Source organism: Centruroides vittatus, unplaced genomic scaffold, assembly GCF_030686945.1.
Source record: "Centruroides vittatus isolate TY-2023 unplaced genomic scaffold, ASM3068694v2 contig_1109, whole genome shotgun sequence".
NCBI lineage: Eukaryota > Metazoa > Arthropoda > Arachnida > Scorpiones > Buthidae > Centruroides > Centruroides vittatus.
The window spans coordinates 29,044-48,547 of NW_027120710.1; the positions used below are offsets into that span (position 1 = coordinate 29,044).

The following is a 19,504-nucleotide window of genomic DNA, read 5'->3' on the forward strand; positions in this document are numbered from 1 at the left end:
TAAAAAACATTTCGAACATTCGTTTAAATAAATTTTATCCTAAGAAGCGAAAAAAGAAAGGGATAGGACCCTGTCATGTTTGATCTAGCCACCCGCAAGTTTTGCCAGCACATTACTGATCACGAGAAAGGCTTAAGTTTAAGATTTGAGCTCTCTAAACCCAGTGGTGTTCATTCTCTAGAATCATCTGTTCTGCCAAATAAAGAAGAAAAAGAAAAGATACAGCTTTTATGGCGATCCTTGCACTTTTCAACTGCTTATATTTCGGCAACCCGTTTATAGAAAAAATTGAAATTTTGCACGCTACCTAAGAAAACAAGTATCTTTCGAACGAGATATTCACATTTACTACAGACGTTTGAAAGACGGAGAAATAGGCAAGTTTCATTCTGTATATGTAGTCAGTCGGTGAATTTTCCACTTGGGGTTGTGTGACTGCCGTAACTCTCGATACGGCAGAACGGCCTTTTTGCTACGGAATTGACTAACTCGGTGCTGCAAAAGGCAGTTTTGTTCGTGAATCCCCGAACACCTATTATATTTTTTAATTCATTGCAAAAGTACTCGTTTCAATCACTTTATCGTCTGTTTCTATACTAAAAAATTCATGTAATTGTAAAAATAAACGATGACTGGTATAAAAATATTCATACCAGTAAACACGTTTTAATCAATCTAAAAGTGTGCAATTTTAATATTTATTTTATAAATATCGAATCTTAAAAGTTAAATTTCATATTAAACTTTATTAAATATGAAAGTCTATATACATTTCAGACGATTCGATTTACAGATTGAATAGTTAAAGTAATTATAATTCCGGTTTGGACGTATACTGACTACAATGACGGTTGAACACCGGTTTAAATACAGTGTGAATGTCCGTACAATGTAAGTTGCCTTGTGCATTTATAGACGATTAACAGTCTTTTAAAAGCGAAGATTTTACTGCGCTGAATTGAAGCAGCGAATAAGATCGTATCGCTGTATAAATTTTTATACATTTGTGCTATTTTGAAAAATAAAATCATATTTTAATATTTTCAATTATATTTATTTATGTTTATTTACGTATATGCCACATTTAAGTAATTTTATTTCAAAAACCGCGTAATTACAAAAACAATTAATTCAAAACAATGCATCAGAAATGAATAAGTAGCAACAATGAATTTTATTTATTAGAACTGTTTTCTTGTGAAAAATTCATCTTCAAGTTTAATGTCAATTACGAGATTTTCTTATTACGTGTTTCTGGCTTTCAATATTTAAAGTTCAAGATAGGCGATGCTTTCATAACGAAAAGATAAGTGTAAATCCATTGTTTAATAATCACAAGAGTTATTATTATTGCGAAATCTTTTCATTTTCAGGTGTCAAGTAGTCCAAACGGAGAAAGGGAAGTACGTGTCCATAATTAGCATATTACTGATTTATTACTTATAATTTAACTTTTATTTCAGGTACAGACTTAATTTAACTGCGTGGAATAATATTTCACCCACAATGCGATACGTAAATATAAAACAGTATATACATTGTGTCAAAAAGAAACCTGTCATAGGAAATTGTGTGTATAAGCCTGCGAGCAAGCGATCGAAAGCAAGTGTATAGTGCGTTGGTCATATTATGCATCATACCAATCTGCAATAATTATTAATTAATTAAACAAACGGTCGAATCCATTATCAACATTTGTGTTTTGGAAACGAAGTGATTCTAGTTTATTCCGTAATGTCGATGCTGCCTATAGATTACGGGATTTCTGGAGGAACAAGAAACCCACGGAGTGAGACGAGACCTTGACGATGGTTCCGTGACTTGAAATGGAATTTATTTTCTGTCATTAACTTCACCCGGCAGAAGAAATCAGAAATATTTTTAGAATGTATTTTCGTTCACATTTATTCTTTGAGTCGAGTGAATAAAACAACTCAACTCTGGTATTTGGTCGTGGTCGACGGGTTGGTGACGATCGTTTTGTGGGTTTTCTTAACTTTAGTAAAATCTAAATAGGGGACCAATTCTCAGAATTTGTTTGTAATACAGATTAAGCAAGCCCATAATCGGTTCGGCCAGACCCACAATGGGGCGTATTGATAGTAAGGGACAGGGCCCGACACATCCGGACGGACCACTTTCCGAAAAATTTCTGGGGGTTCTCGAAGGGGCCGAAATGTATAAATATTTATACATTTCGGCTACGCTTTTCATCAAAAAGCATAAATTTTACTGCGCTTAATTCAAGCCGCGAATAAATTCGTATCGCTGTATAAATTTTTAAACATTTCGGCTACGTTTTTTATTAAACTGGTAAAAACCTGCCTTGTGCTTACGTTGTCACTTTGCCGACCATCAGACTGTCGTTGTTCTACGGACTTTCGGCTAATCGAAGTAGAAAAAGCAGTTCTCTGGTATTGCCAAAGTGTCTGCTCGTAAATTCAAAATGAAAAATTCTAATTCGGGTTGAAAATTCAAGTGTAGTGAATTAAATCTTAGCCGGATGAATGCTCATTTTCGGGTGACAAATTCGTATTGAGTGAAAAGCGGAAATCGGAGAAAGTGACCTCGGCAGAGAAAAGGTTTATATTATGCAGCAGAAGAAAAGTTTCTTCCACCAAGGCTTTTTTTGCTTGAGAGGTGTTTCCACGATCACTTCTGACACCTGTCGGTCGAGTCCTATGTCGCGTGATCGACACTCCATCGTCTATTCTACAACTTACGAATATCGTCGTTTCAGGTAGTCGACCACAGTCGAGGCGCTATCGTCGGGAGTAATGACATCCGCCCGTTTGACTCACTCTCCGCTCTCCTCGACATCTTTCGGAAGCACCCGAATCACTCGAACCGAAGCAGAAGATGACGAGGAGCTTTCTTCCTGCTTATCATCGGCCGAAGTCTGCCAGTTCTTTAATACCTTGAAATTATCCATTGTGCAATAAAAAAAACGACTATTATCAAAATGCAACTTGTATTCGTTAAAAGAACATTCGTTTTGTTAACTTTATTTAATTTAAATTGTAAGAAGAATTTTATAAATATGACAGATCGTCTCTTAAGTATAACAAAAAGTCACTAGTCAATATTATAATAAAGTTACTATATTTAACAAAGATTTTAACTTTAAAACGATTTTTAATCTTCGATATATAATTAGAGAAATCAGTTTCTTCACATTATACGGTTGTGTCCATTGAAAAATCGACGCAAACGAAACAAAACCAAAAAAACACTTAAAACAATAAAATTTTGATTCCACGAACTGAAAATCCAACCGTTGGCAATAACAATAACCGAGTGCTCGCAACAATACAACTCTGACAATTTGTTATTACAGAGTTTTATTGTTGCGTTGCCACGAAAAATTTAATATTAAAAGTCTGTCCGAATGGTGTGATTTGCGCAGACTTTTCCTTGCATACACTCGTAATTGATGTCAACGTCAATATGTACGCAAAAACCTAATATTCTTGTATAAATTTGAATAAAAATTTTGATTTTAACATGACCCTTACAACCGGAAAAAGAATAAACTTCAAGTATAGAAACCCCAATTTTATCTACCTTATACTACAATACACAAGAATATTAATTTAAAATCATTTTATTCATACCTAAACGATCCACCGTATTATCTGCGGGGTATTGTAAGACTAGTAAATAATTAAATATAAATTAATTTGGCTAGAAGTAAGTGGTTACGCTGTCTTTTTTACGGTAAATTTCATATTAACATTCATTTTAAGTAGTGAATTAATTTATTTTATTATTAAACTTCGAACGTCATGGAAATGTGATCGCCTACTTATAGCGAGATTAATTTGTATTTAATTATTCACTAGCCTGAAAAATAGCTTTTTATTCAACGAATAAATCCGGTCGATTATGTAATGTGACTATTTAAATAAATTCGATAACATGATAACCATTACATGTGATCACAAGCCTAATGGAGGAGTGCAAAACAGGGCCATTCCATGGAAGCTGGCAATATCATGTCTTTTTACATTTACTGTGTTTGTTTTTCTCTACCTTTTGGTATCGTACCGAAAAAACAAACACTACCTTATTGGTCGGGATATATGTACAAATCTAGATGTTCCATATGATAGGTTTTCAGCTTTTAATTTTCAGCAGTACAGCTTACTTTCTATATTTAAGAGTAACAAATACACAATTTCATTTCCACGACGAAAATCTAAATCAGGAATTATCACGTAAAATATTTAAGATTCAATATTACTTTATAAACGTTTATTCATTTTGTGTAATTTTAATAAATATCATTTTACCGGTTGCCTTTATAGAGTTTACATATTTGCAAAAATCGTGTTTAGTGGTCGTGGAGTTGCTCGGAACTTCGATCACAGATTAAAAAAAACACTTTCTGACTTATGAAGAGGTCTGCTCAATTAATGTTTTTCTCCTAAAGCAATTGTGATTATATGGCAAATTTCTAAAATGTTAATTCTGGTCGTACCAAATTTTGGACTAAAGAACAGGGTCGTTGGTAAAACGTATTTACGGAACAGTTTTGTATCATACTTAATTCAATACTAAATTATTATGCATCGTTCAAGAATAAAAAGCACTCCGAGAAGTTAATTTCACGAGATTATTACAATATAAAAATTGATAACAATCAACACACAAAAATGAAACAAACGAAGTATAACTACAAACCGAGCTAGACCTACACAAAGTCAGTTTCAAGAAAAATATATATCGAAAATAATGAAACCTCGACCATTTAGATAGTTTTTTATTGGTTATTTTCCAGTTTTTTAAAATTCAGTAAAAATATTAAACTAAAAATTTGATAAGTGATGAAAGAAAAAAATCAAATTATATTATTAGATTTACTTAAACGAGAAAGCTTTGTGTGATAAATTAGCTATATTAACTGATTATACTACAGCTAGAAATTATGCTTCAATTACTGTCATTATCTATTTAAGCCATTAAGCCATACCATTAACGTGTAAGTGGCCATTAGTAAAAGGAAGTAAAAGTTACTCGAATTTTCAAATAATGTCTTTATAGTTACGTAAGTACACAGGCAAATATTTTGAATTTTAAATTTTATACTACTCCAATATCACACTAAGAAGTCGTCAGTTGCTTCAGATTGGGCTGACTATTATTAAAGCTATTAAATGACTCGCAGAAGAATTCAATTTAGTTAGTTATTTGCCAAAATTTTTTCACAACAGCAAGTATATATATAAAATAAAAATACTAGACTGTATTTTAATATACATCGCAAAATCAATGTTATTAATGGCGTTATAATTTAATTTAGTTTAATTTTCACTTTAAAATTAATGTTTGCATTGTCCTATATGTTTCTTATAGAAATTTTCGGTTCTCTAAACATTCTACGTTGTTTAAAATCATACAATGTTACAAACTAATTTACGTTAGAATTTACACAGATTTTGTAGAAATTTGTGTATTTAAATAAATAGCAAGTGTTAAATAACGCTAAAATTATCTAAACTACATACAATAACTGGCTATTATGCAATTTATAACTATGCGAAATTGCGTTTGTATAAAAGATTCTTTGAAATATCTTTTGAATCTTATTGAAAAATTCGGTCACATATTAAAAATTACTTGCGACCACCAACCCAAAAATAAAAGTCAAAGTAACAAAAAATCATTTCCATGGAAATTATTGTTCTTATGTTTCTTCATTTCCACATTTTTTGCCTTTATCTTGGCTATGGCTTTATTACCAAAAGAACAAACGCTTCCTTATTGTTCGGGTTTCTTGTACAAATCTACAAACCATCCGACGATGTTTAAAATCTTCGTGGTTAACATAGAAAGTTTTATTGTTTCAATTTCGTATTATCTAACATATCTAAGAATGAAAAATGTGCAATTACATTGTTACGATAAGAATTTAAGTCAGGATACATCAAACAAAGTCTCTAAAGTACAAAGATATTTTACGAAGGCATACGTTACCATTTCTGTATTGCTAAATATATTAGCCCCAATAAACATGATCAGGAATCGATATCCACTTATGAAAGAAGATAGTGGGTCATTAATAGCAAGCATATGTGTAGGTTTCACTTCGTTAAGTATAGCATGCCTGACAGTTTTATTAGCTTTTGTTCCGTTAGAAGTAACACTCTTCACGATAATATATTATAAATTGGAAGCATTATTTCAGGAAATACATTTCATTCATTCGCGACATCTGCAATACATTCATATCATAAAAAGTATACAAGAAGAATACCATAAAATTGCGCTTAAATTGGAAAGAATAAATGACATCGGAAGAATGTTTACTTCTATGTCTTATGTTTTTCTTATTAGTTTCATAGCTAGTAGTGTTATAATCATTATGCACATGTCTATGGAAGGAAAACCTGTGATATACTTTTCTCTAGGGATATCACTTCTCGGTTTAATGACACTTTGCGTAACTGCTTCGGTAATATGTACTGTACATCGGTAAGTAGTTTCAATGATTTAAAACATAATTTTTCTTTTATTTTTCAATACTTTAAAGTATTGAAAAATTTAATTTAAAAATAATATTTATAAAAATGAAATAAAATAATAACTTAAAAGAATTTATTTAACTCTCATTAGTCTAGGAAATGTCTTGAAGAAACGCGCTACTTTGACTCTCTTAATTTACCATTCATCGATAAAATACAGGTGAGTAATAATTCAACAAGAAACTTTAGTTTACGCTGTTATTAAATATAGATAATACCCATTACACGAAACATTGTTAATATTATTTCCAGCTTTTGTGCTTTCTTAAGAGATTGGGATCCAGACAACTGGGAGTCGAAGTTCTGGATTTCATAATAACTAAGGAATTTGCTTTCAGGGTAAAATATTTTTCTATCATTCTCATCCTAATCTTATATATAAATAACAATTGTTAAATGTATACGTATTCTGGATTTCAGATAACGAAAGCAACTTTTAATTTTTTCGGAAGTCTAAAAGCTATAAACGGTTTCGGACAGACTGAAGTTTGTCTTTCCGCCAATGGCACTGATAAGTTAAATTTATTGATATAAAATCTCACTTAAAATATTTAGTGAAAAATCTATTATTTGTCCGTACTGTACTGCACAATATAATTTATTCAGTACAAAATGTAATACTCAAAAACAATTGAGATATTTAGCTTTTGTGTTATACTTTCATCGTTTTGTGCTCACATTAACCGTTTTTTGTACGTTTTTCTTATTTACGTATTTACTTGTATTTTGTTAGCCTTGTATATTTTTTAAGTTTATTTTTATTTATTGTTAACCTTATATTTTTCATAAGTTGCAGTAGACCCCTATAACACGGTAGATACGTTCCGTGTTAGATGAATCCGTGTTGTACGAGTCCCTTAAATATATGAGCCAATCACAGCCCGGCAAGTGTGCAGTTTAGGGGCTACGGCTATTAGGAAGGTTTTCTTCCATAAAATTAATCGATTTTAGAATAATTTGACTGAACATTTCCAAATCATGTATAATTTTTTGCGAATAATCCATATAAATTATGCTATCAACAAAAAATTGTTGGATTACTTACCGAGTGTGTACCGTTCGAAGACGCCATCGCCTAAGCTTGTTTTCGTCGCGGAGCGACTCATAGAACGGCGTATGCGTTTCTCGATAAGTTATTCTTTTTGTCAAGAATTTTTTGAACTTTGGAAACATCATTAATAGAAATATAATTTTTATGGCCGTTGAATAATATTGTAAATGTTGTTTTCACAAGAACTGTATAAAAATTTATCAATACTTTTCCGCTTAAACTCTCCGTATATACGCCTGGCGCTAGACAGTAGCAAGTAGTTCGGCTGCTCGTCCACCATTGGTCCAAAATCGACCAATCCCGTCTTGACACGAGTCGGCGATGACGTCTTGCCGTATTATACGAGTCTCTTTTAGCATGTTAAACAAACCCGATCGCAATTTTATCGCCATGTTATAGGAAACCGTGTTATATGAACCCGTGTTATAGGGAAGGGGGTCTACTGCATTTAGTTAATTCGTTTACATTTAAATGTGTATTTAGAATTCTTCAAATTTTAAAATTTAAATTGAATATCCTATTCATGGAATAGTTTCTAAAAACGGTTTTTAGAAACTCAATGAGGGTTAATAAGAGTAGGCTGAAAACATTAGTAATGAAAGAAAAACAATTTATTTCAGCAAATTCATAGATGGTCGTAAATTTGTAACAATTAAAAGGCAATTTAATATCGGTCTCGAATATGTGTCCAGAAATTTGTAATTCCGTTTCGTATTGTTAACCAAATTGTTTGAATATTTTTTAAATGTTTATTGCACGTTGCTAGAAAGTTAAACTGCAAATTTTTAATAAAATTAATATTGTTCGATATCGACAGATTACGGGCGAAATGAACAATTGACTAGGTATTCTTAAACACAATAGGAACACATATAGAATGTTTGATTGCACATAACTAAACGAATGCATAGTTTCAATGCATGTTGCACATTAAATAATTTCTTACATTTAGCTTTTTTATACAACAACAGCTTTTCAGAAAGGGTTCTGAAAATACTTTCTAAATGTTTTAAAAAATTGTTCGACAATCCAACATCTACTTCTTACAATAATTCGGATTCGTATCCGATCTTTATTCAGATTAATCTGCCATTTTGAGAACGTTTCACAATCTCCACCATAGCGGTGTTTTAACTGTTTAATATGCTGATGAAATCTTTCTTTCTGCTCTTTCACTTCACTAAAAAATCTTAATGTTCGTGCAGAAAATGTAGCTTTGACATCTGTTGGACATTCGATTGTCTTAATTCTTATGAAGTGTATCTGTAAGACAAATCGTTGATCTCCGTAGAACCGTTTCGTGACATTTTTAAAGGCCCTCCGCGCTTTTTCCGCTGGTCAAGGTGATCAAGACAGTAAACGAAACGTATTACAAATACATAAAACATTCTCCATCTTGAGGAATAAGCTTTTACGAATTAAAGGGTTGTTCATAAACAAAAAGTGTGCAGAAATCGTTCAAATGAAATGAATATTAATGAATCATAACTTCTTTAAATGTATAAGAAAATAATTCAGATCATTACTTACAAAATTTTATCGAACGATTACTTTACAATTACGTTAATTGCGTTACTGTTTCTAGTTTCAATTTTTTCGAATTGCAGCCCAATAATATAAATGTAAAGGTGAATAGCACATATCGGACAAAAACCTCATATGTCTCAGATAAGTTTTATAAAAAGTAAAGCAGAATTCCCAAAAATTTAGCCCAATTTATTTTTAAAGCAGTCCAAAAAGTAGCAAGTAACACAAATGTAGAAACCTAGTTCCTACAAATAGCCAATCTTCTACTCGTATCTCAACATTGCGATCCCGTAAACCAGCCGTATTTTATGCAATAAAAGAAAAAAGAGCAGTTCAAGATGACTCCAAAAATGTGTCGCTGTAAAAGCACAGACATATTGACCATATTAGGGTTGTTCTTGGTCTGTTGTTCTATTATAGCATAAAAGCACTTAGATCTAACAGAATAAGTTAACGTACGTATACCACGGTTCGGACTGAATTTTCACTTCGAATTTCTAACTAATTGAATTCCCTAAGGAGTAAATATATTCCCGGCAGGACAAAAATACGATTACTAACTTTCGTCATTCCGAACTATCTGAGTTCGAATTAACGAAGATTTCCTGTATTAGTTTTACATGTTAACTTGCACATAAGAAAAAAACAGTTACAGCCACATGTTGGAAAGAATTTTTTTTTGCATCTGTACCAGCGTAGATAAAACGTCAGTTAAATGCATTTTAGTTAATCGTAAGAGTCAACATGTATATGTGAAATATATAATTTACTTTGATATAACGTATGATTACCTTTTGCAATAAATGAATGACAGCATTGTATAATATTTTTTATAAATCAATCAAAAAAACGGAATACAATGTATACTGAAATATTTGCATTTTCATTGTGGTGAGAATAGGAGTATCTGAAGGTTAAAAAATTAAAATGTCTCTCTAGAACATCCCAAAAGTGATTTATAAAATTTATGTTGAAAAAACGCGATTGCCATTTAGTGCAGGAAGAGAATATTTGCATAAACATACTTATGTACAATCCTTGCTTTGTGGAATTTGCTTTATTATCAAATAAAATAAAATGCATTTTTATTGTATCTTCATAAAGTTCCACAAACTGATGAAGAATTTCGTTCCCGCTGTTCCAACCTGAAAATAAATTAAAAATCATGTAAAGAACATTGTGTGCGCGCAAGGAAATGTCAATCCAGAACATAACACCTTCTCTATAAGTATCTGTTTTGGGATGTTAAAGGGATTATTGCATCTCTTCTCCCGATCAAACAGAGTTTAGAATGCCTCTAATGAGAGCTGTGTACGGGCATTTTAAACGCTCTTTGATCTGGATTAATTTGTAAAAAGAACAGATGCCCTGTGTCCAGCAGACTTAGAATTGCACCAGTTTACACATTCCTGTTCGTGGCGTAGTGAGAAAAACTCAGATTACTAATCCCTTAACATAGAAACCACTTTCATGAAATCTACGATAAATCGAACATGTCGGCACCATAATATCCGTACTACGCAGAGCTGAGTTAGTGTTATCTGTTGATCTGCGAATGATAAAACTGCTAATATGCAACCATTTTTCATTGCAATGCAGTGCATGTAATAATTATAACGAAAGTTTTAAAGTTACTCAAATATTCAGAAAATGCATTTAGTTTTTTTATTATTCCAATTCTTGTAGAAAACTGAAAACAGGCTTCCAAATGAAGCCCCGCATCCTGAATAATGATTGTTCTCTGTATGAAAAAGTTGTGTACAGCAATATTCAGTAGCATAGTTTCAGAACGTTTTCTGAAAAGAGAATATTGTATAAGAAAGCTATGTGTGTAATTTTATTTAATAAATCACTTGAATTGTGGCATTGGTATCGATTTCATAAAAAGAGCTGTGCTGAAAAGTTTCTAAAATTATTTTATAGTGCGTTTATGTTTACTTGAGTGTTTCTCGCTGTAATTTCTAACAAGTCACAATAAAAATGTTTAAAAATTATTTTGAAAGTTAAGTTACAAGTATAAAAGAGAATTATAAATTTCTTGACTCACTACAATAAATGCCAGAAGTCTTTTTCGATTATAACATTGCGCCGAATATATTTGAATGCCACAAGGGGTTACGAGGTGCATCTAAGAGTAAACATTGAATGAGACTTCGTATATTATTAAATAAATATTTAAATAACAGAAGCTATACATAAACAATTACTGATTCGTTTTATTTCCATAAATAATAACATTGTTATATAGAAAATAATCATAATACTGCACATACAACTGTCAGAAACTTTCTACTTAAGATGTGCGACGTGTTAAGCTGTCGCTATGTTTCTGGATACATAATTAGTACAAACAGCTGTGGACCTAATACATGTTCATCACAGAAAAAATAGCAACATTGCAATTAATAAAGATAAAAGTTTTAAACATATTATTTACATTTACCCCGACCTTTCGTTCATTATCGTAGATGTTATTCTGTTAATAGCAATGAATGGGAGCAGTCCAGCTGGTTTCTAATAGCTTAGTTTTCCTATATATTTTAGTATATTAAGCTGAATTGTAATTTTAAACAGTTGTTCACTTTATAATTGGATTGCTGTATGTTAGATTTCAATGTAAAACGTCTTTGTAATCGAAAAAATTATGTGTATTAACACTGCCTTTACAACCTACATTATTTAGATGCAGGTCGGTGATAAGGAAGAGGTGTTCTCAACTCCATTTTTAATTTACATAGGGGAGAGCGGGGCTAAAAGTTCCCGGGGTAAGTTGTTCCGATAGAAATAGCTCCACAAGGAAAATATATATATATAATTAGTAAATATATCATGAAATCGAACGTTTCTGCGCACCGACGGCAGCTATCTTAATCAGGCCAGTGACGTCCGGTACATTGGAAAGAGAGCCTGTACGTCGCTGATCCACATAAGTAAATATTTTCGTGTTTGGTATTTTTATTCAAAAATATATTGAGTATCTTGATATACTACGCTAAAACTGTATATGTCTCGTAACCTAATCTAGTAGTAGCTGTTTTGAACCCATGTGTTATCGGGGCTAGATGTTCCCTTCTTTCGGGGCATGTTGTGACCTTGGAACAACTTGCCTTAGTTCATCTATACCGGTAATGCAGTAAAAATAATGTTTTTTTTTTCCTTTTTCAGTATGCGGACTTATATTCGAAAAACAACACTGGGTTCTGTATCTCAGGAGTTGATGCAAAGAGCTGCAGATGCAGTTATTAAAGATGGTTAAAAAATAAAACCTGTTGCCAGAAAACTAAATATTTGTCATATGACGTTATATAGATTTGTAAAGAAGTTGAAATCTGGAGTAGAAAACGCTACGATTGGCTACAAAGAAGTAAGATTGATCTTTATTGAAGAACAGGAAAACAAGTTAGCAGAGTATTTGTTAAATGTAAGCTTTACTGACGAAAGACAAATCTTGGATCAGCCAGGGTCATCAGGAGTTGTAAATTTGCCTGCAACTTCTGGTGTTATACAAGAACTTGGAAAGGATGTTCCTTTCTCCCCTTTTCTTTAAGTAAAAGTTATAAATGTTGAAACGTAAAAATGTTTTCTTTATAATAAATTTAAGAAAAACAACTAATTATTGATAAGATATTATTGATTAGTCTTTAAATACATACTTAGTTAAATAAATTATTGTTTTTTTTTATATTACACCTTCCATAGATCTTGTAACAACTTGCCCCACCCCGTTAACAACTAGCCCCGAACCGGGGAAAGTTGTTACTTTCCGACTTTAGGTATTGTATTATTAATTATAAAAAAACTTACAGAAAATCAACCCCAAAAACTGTATTTATAGCAAGGTTTGATATATTACTAAATTTTAATCTCTTAATACTTATGCTAGAATTATGTTTTCTTAACAAAATATAAGGTTGATTAAAAAACGGAACTTGTAGCCCCGCTCTCCCCTACTTGAAAATAGTAAGTTATTGCTGTAATAATTCTGATGGTATTTTTATTGTCGTGCTCTAATTTTTTTGTTTTGGTTTTTGTTATTTTTCAAAACAGCACTGGGGAGCGGTTGGAATACATTATACCAACCCGAAATGCATTTGTAGTTCAATCTGAGAATAAAATTATAATTTCTAACCGAGAATTGCTGTGAGACTGTCTACCATAATTTTTGGATTACAAAGACGTTTTACATTGAAATTGAGTTCACATATTTAGTCTTTTTATTTTTTAATCAAACCTTCGTAAAAATATGTCTTTTCACATTACATTTTGAACTATTCAACATTTCATACACAGAATCATCTTTTTCTTTGTCCTCCAGTGCTAGAGACATAGACAACTAAAACCTGTTTTACTTATCTATTTTATGCATAAAATATTTGAATACTTGTACGAAACGTGTTATTTTTGTACAGTTATAAAATGTACAACGAAATTATTAAAATGACATTGCAAATTGTTTATATCCATATTTTAAAAATGCGGTGTATAAATCAGTTTTGTGTTTTCTCGTAGAAAATAACCTAAAGGTGTTGATTATTCACAAAAAAACTTTATATGAAGCTACAGACAATACGCAAACTAGAGAAATGTGTCGATGCATTATACAAAATGCAGAATAGTGAAAAAAAGATTAAAATTTTCGAAAATAAATAAGATATTTGTAACACTTTCGCCCATGTACTGTACCTAATACCGCCTAAGATAGTTGAGGCCAAAGCGGTAGCATAAGATGCAAACTCATCTTACAGAGAGGTAGGACATAAAGAGTTACGTTCGCTCGTGACAGGTAACGACAATATCGAAGAACACCAAAGGCAGCGATACATTTTGTAAAACACGTTGTGATAAACAGAACGACGGGTTACGAAAGAAAGCGCATACAGTCTTATCATGAATCCCCACTTTATAATCTGATGCGGAAGAAAATAAAACGTAGCATCCGACGACGTACCACAGTAATGTATATGACCAGACTGGCAATATCAAACGTCAAAGACGAAGGAACGGTCATTTCGAACTCCACCCGTTGCACGTTTCCTAATAGCGCCAGTGGAGGAACATGCAAACGTACTCCTATGGTGCAGGCGATACCAGAGGTTGGCGACTATGTGTAATGCCATCAATTGATTTAAGGCGACAGGAATCTACCTTGTTATTTTCATAGAAGAACCATTAATGCGAGCCAATGAGAAATGAGCATCGGCCCTTGCGGCGGCTACGTCAGTAACATATTTTTTGTTCATCGCATTGTCCTATCAGAGAACAATAGATAGGGTAGGCGAAATATGGCACAGTTACGTTACTATAGTTTTCTTTCGAGAGTGTAAGTATGAAACATTTATTAAACATTTAATTTTTTAATTAAGTCAGATTTTGTATCATTAAATTCAACTTATCGGTACCATTGGCAGAAAGGCAGGCTTCGGTCTGCTCGAAACCGTTTATAGCCTTTAGACTTCCAAAGAAAGTGAAAATTGCTTTCGTTATCTGAAATCCAGAATTCGTATAAATTTCACAATTTTTATTTGTACAAAAGTTTAGGATGAAAATAATAGAAAAATATTTTACCCTGAATGCAACTTCTTTAGTTATTATGAAATCCAGAACTTCGACTCCCAGTTGTCTGGATCCCAATCTCTTAAGAAAGCACAAAAGCTGGAAATAATAATAACAATGTTTCGTGCATCGGGTATTATCTATATTTAATAACAGCGTAAAGTAAAGTTTCCTGTTGAATTGTTACTCACCCGTACTTTATCGATGAATGGTAGATTAAGAGAGTCAAAGTAGCGCGTTTCTTCAAGACATTTCCTAGACTAATGAAAACTTTATGATTAACTTTGTTATTGTATTTAGTTTTATCCTCAAAAAATCTATAATTAAACTTTAATATTTCTTTTTAAAATAAGATTTATAATTCGTAACACTTAAAAACCCTCGAAACTACTTACCGATGTACATATTATTGAAGCAGTTACGCAAAATGTTATCAAACCGAGAAGTGATATCCCTAGAGAAATGTATATCACAAGTTTTCCTTCCATAGACATATGCATAATGATTATAATACTACTAGCTATGAAACTAATAAGAAATACATAAGAGATAGAAGTAATCATTCTTCCGATGTTATTTATTCTTTCCAATTCAAGCGCAATTTTATGGTATTCTTCTTGTATACTTTTTATGGTATGAATGTATTGCAGATGTCGCGAATGAATGACATGTATTTCCTGAAATAATGCTTCCAATTTATAATATATAATCGTAAAGAGTGTTACTTCTAACGGAACAAAAGCTAATAAAACTGTCAGGCATGCTATACTTAAAGAACCGAAACCTATACATATACTTGCAATTAAAGACCCACTATCTTCTTTCATACCCGGATAACGCTTCCTAATCATGTTTATTGGGACTAATATATTTATCAATACAGAAATGGTAACGTATGCCTTCGTAAAATACATTTGTACTTTAAAGACTTTGTTTGATATATCCTGACTTAAATTCTCATCGTAACAATGTAATTGCGTATTTTTTATTCTTAGATATGTTAAATAATACGAAATTGAAACAATGAAACTTTCTATGTTAAGCACGAAGATTTTAAACATCGTCGGATGGTTTGTAGATTTGTACAAGAAACCCGAACAATAAGGAAGCGTTTGTTCTTTTGGTAATAAAGCCATAGCCAAGATAAAGGCAAAAAATGTGGAAATGAAGAGACATAAGAACACTAATTTCCATGGAAAAGATTTTTTGTTACTTTGTCTTTTATCTTTGGGTTGGTGGTCGCAAGTAATTGTTAATATGTGACCGAATTTTTCAATAAGATTCAAAAGATATTTCAAAGAATCTTTTATACAAACGCGATTTCGCATACCTCTAAATTGCATAATACTTATTATTGTATACAATTTACAGAATTTTAATCGTTATTTAATATCCGCGATTTCTATAATGAATTATAATATATTATTTTATCATTTTCAGCAAAGTAAAATCATTCGAAATAATAAATTTCTATTATATATATATACATATACTATGATACAGCCGCATTAATTCGAAAATTATAATTATATTCAAGCGTATTTAAATACTATTAATCGCACTTAATTATTATTTCTAAGAAATTATTTCAGAATAAGTTCTGGTATTATTCTTATATTGTAAGTTATATGTACTTGCTGTTGTGGAAAATATAAGCAAAGTTCTATTTGAAATGAATTCTTCTATGAATAATTCGCCAGTTTTAGAATACTCTTCTAACTTTCAAAGAAGTCACGTTATGACTCTTAGAGGGTGTGACGTAGACAAAATTTTTAGAATTTTTAATCTTATATTATTCACTTACGTTAGGAGCTAAAACATTATGTAAAAATTCCAGGAATATCTATTTCTGGTAGCTTAATGGACCACAAGTTAATGGTGTGACATCCAGTATTTTATAATGCATTTTCGTACATTTTTCGATCAGCTAATGGATATTTTCTAAAGCATTCTTAATTGATACAGATTATTTATGTTCCCTGTTTAAACTAAATTACATATTTTCTCGCTCTTGGAATGCTTTAAAATCTTTAACGTGTTACAACTGCAGCATTTAGCCAAAATTTTTACGGATAAAAAGTTTTTGTAAATTTAAGACTTCACTTTGTAATATCTGTTTTAAGTGGTAAGAAACATTCTTCGCTGTGATTCATCTATGCAGAATTTTGCGGTAAAACGTTAAATTCCACCATTCAAAAATAACTAGATCATGTCTTGTACAGATAAATATGATCTGGTTATTTCTGAATGGGGGAATTTCACGTTCTTCATTATTAAGGAATATTCCGGTAATTGGCTCTTTAGATTATCGCCATTGTCGACAGAAACGAAATAAATAATTATGCATCGTCAATTTGCTAATAGTGTTATATTTAAAGATAGTTTCTGAAGTAAATAATAACAAGGCTTGTAAAGTTGGTAAGTTTTCAAACTTACAAAAAAGAATGTTTGTATGTGAGGTGATGAATCCCTAAGATATATTAAAAGTTGATACGAATACTAGGAATTTAAAAGGTACTATTATTTGTATAAATTACCATTATTCTGTAGCTACTAGAACGATTAACGTTTAAAAGCTGTTTAAAGAATTAAATTACGTCATAATAGATTAGTAGTAGATAATATAATTTGGATGGCAAAATCTGTCATGTTAAAGAAAAAAATATTTTTCAGAAGTATAAGTTCTAATGAAACGTATGATGACGAAATATGTCTTCTAAACAATGTCTGTACTAACTTGAAGATAATTTTATAATAAAGCTGGTTTAAAGAATAAAACAGATATTACAGAGTTCTGGAATTTAATTAATTCGGCAGAGATATTTTATTTGATTGAAACGTAGTAATGACAATGTCGAAAATTTATCTGATAGAAAGTTTGAAATATTGGTAATAAAATCTTGTGGACAGAACGGTGTTGGTAAATCAAGTGAAGGTATTGGTTAGAGCCCGGTCTTGACAAAAAATTTGCTGGTGAAAATTTAATTTTTGAAATTAAAACTTGCTATAATTTTTCTCACGATTGTTAAAATTGTAAACGATATGATTATATCTCTCTGTGGAGTCACTTCCTTTTCAAGATGATAGATTGAATGTGTCACCAGGAACTTAGCGACAAGAATTTGCTATTGGACATAGGCGTTACAACATTGCCAGGGAAAACGGGTAAGACCCCTAGAAAAAAAGCAAAGTCTGACGATGAAACAGTGTTTGTCGTCATCCTGAGTTCGCCATCTTTGGACTAGTTGTTGCGTCTGATCCCTTTTGGATACCGCTTAAGTAGCCATCGTCAATCTTCTGTCTACCTTAAGACCTCCAGAGACGTTCGCACATTTCCGCTTCTCCTGAACAACCATGCGGACCAACAAAACATCGATCCGCTGATTTTTTGATTCCCAACAAAGATCAACCTCAATTTTAGAAAGCTATGAGGTATTTATCGACCCGCAGACGACTGTAAACTCCTTTCTCTCGCGGTCAGGTACCCGCGATATTAACGATAAGAGTTACCTTTTTTTCATATTTTTTTTATAAAGTTAGCAGCAAGCTAAGCTCCTTATGTAACTTATGTATATTACTGATATGTAAATAAAGGAGTATTGGTAATTGTTAAATTCGTAGTGAAGTGCACTTACTTCTTCTCGTTGTCTCTCAACCCATATACTTCTCGGGCCCAAGTACCTATAAAAGAGACCGCTCGCGCGTAAAAGCAAACATAACGGTTTCTATGTCTGTCCAAAAGATACAGTGATGTCAGTTCTGTCGAACTGGTCATTGCCAGTGCGATGTTGACCCTTCGGTCAAGTGGAGCGGAAGCAGAGGGGAGCGGTTTGTGCATTTTCACATATTATTGGTCTTAATAAAGGTATTTGTGTATTGAAATCTATATTATATCAGTCTAGAGTTGTAGTAATATTTTTGCTTATTGTGAAACTGTGTTTTCTTTTATTTGCTTTTTCTGTCACAACTAGGTGCATAGATAGACACTGGGCATCTTTGACATCACTTTTTATTTAGGAATATCGTGTGAGCGATACGCATTTCAGACATAAGCTCCTCGTCTGTCTGCTACGTAATAAAACATCGTCGTGAATTTTTCATATTACAAAATGTTTTATATTAAAATAGGGACTTTTACTTTTGAGATACCTTGTAAGGACGTGCTAACTAATATACTTCTTGCTTAAAAATTGCATATATTTTCGGTTAAAAATATGTACAGTTAAAATTTCCCGGCATTACACTGAACGGACCTTAGCTCACACTTGTGATGTCGGTGTTTACAAGGTTCTCCTTAATCTAGTTGGCATTTTAAACATTTTGTAATATGAAAAACTTACGTCCATGTTTTATTATGTAGCCGATAGAAAAGGGGCATATGCCCGAAACGCCTATCGGTCCACAAGATATTCCTGAATAAAGAGTGATGTCAAAGATGCCCAGTATCTATCTATGCATCTAGTTGTGATAGAAAAAGAAATTGTAATAATATTATTAGTAAATTTAATGGACATTAAAAATATCCTCTTAGTTGTTTCTTATGTTCCTCCTCGTAAATATGATACATTTTTCATGGACGTAGTGGAGATTTTTTATGAATATATGTGTATGACTATGATAATGTTATTTTATGGCAGATTTTATTGCTAGAATGAGACAACCGGAGCATCTTTTATACTACATATCTGATAATTTTAATGATTATGAGCTTCTTACAAGAATTTGTAAAGAAAAAAAAGTTAACGAGATGAAATAATTCAATTCAATTCTTTATTGTATGGAAATTAGTTCGTTACAAAGGGTTAAAGTATTACATAAAATCTAATGATAGCACAATTTAACAGATTAG

The 19,504-nt window shown here is 31.8% G+C and overlaps 1 protein-coding gene across 1 annotated transcript; it reads right to left on the reverse strand.

Moving 5' to 3' along the window:
* Positions 1–14,426: 14,426 nt before the first annotated feature.
* Positions 14,427–15,245, reverse strand: LOC136976159 (uncharacterized). The gene is made up of 4 exons (XM_067271377.1): positions 15,051–15,245; positions 14,847–14,915; positions 14,668–14,754; positions 14,427–14,586 (listed from the first exon to the last, which is right to left on the reverse strand). The coding sequence occupies exons 1-4, from the start codon at positions 15,216–15,218 to the stop codon at positions 14,461–14,463; spliced, it is 450 nt and encodes a 149-aa protein (XP_067127478.1). The 5' UTR covers positions 15,219–15,245; the 3' UTR covers positions 14,427–14,460.
* Between the last annotated feature and the right edge of the window lie 4,259 nt (positions 15,246–19,504).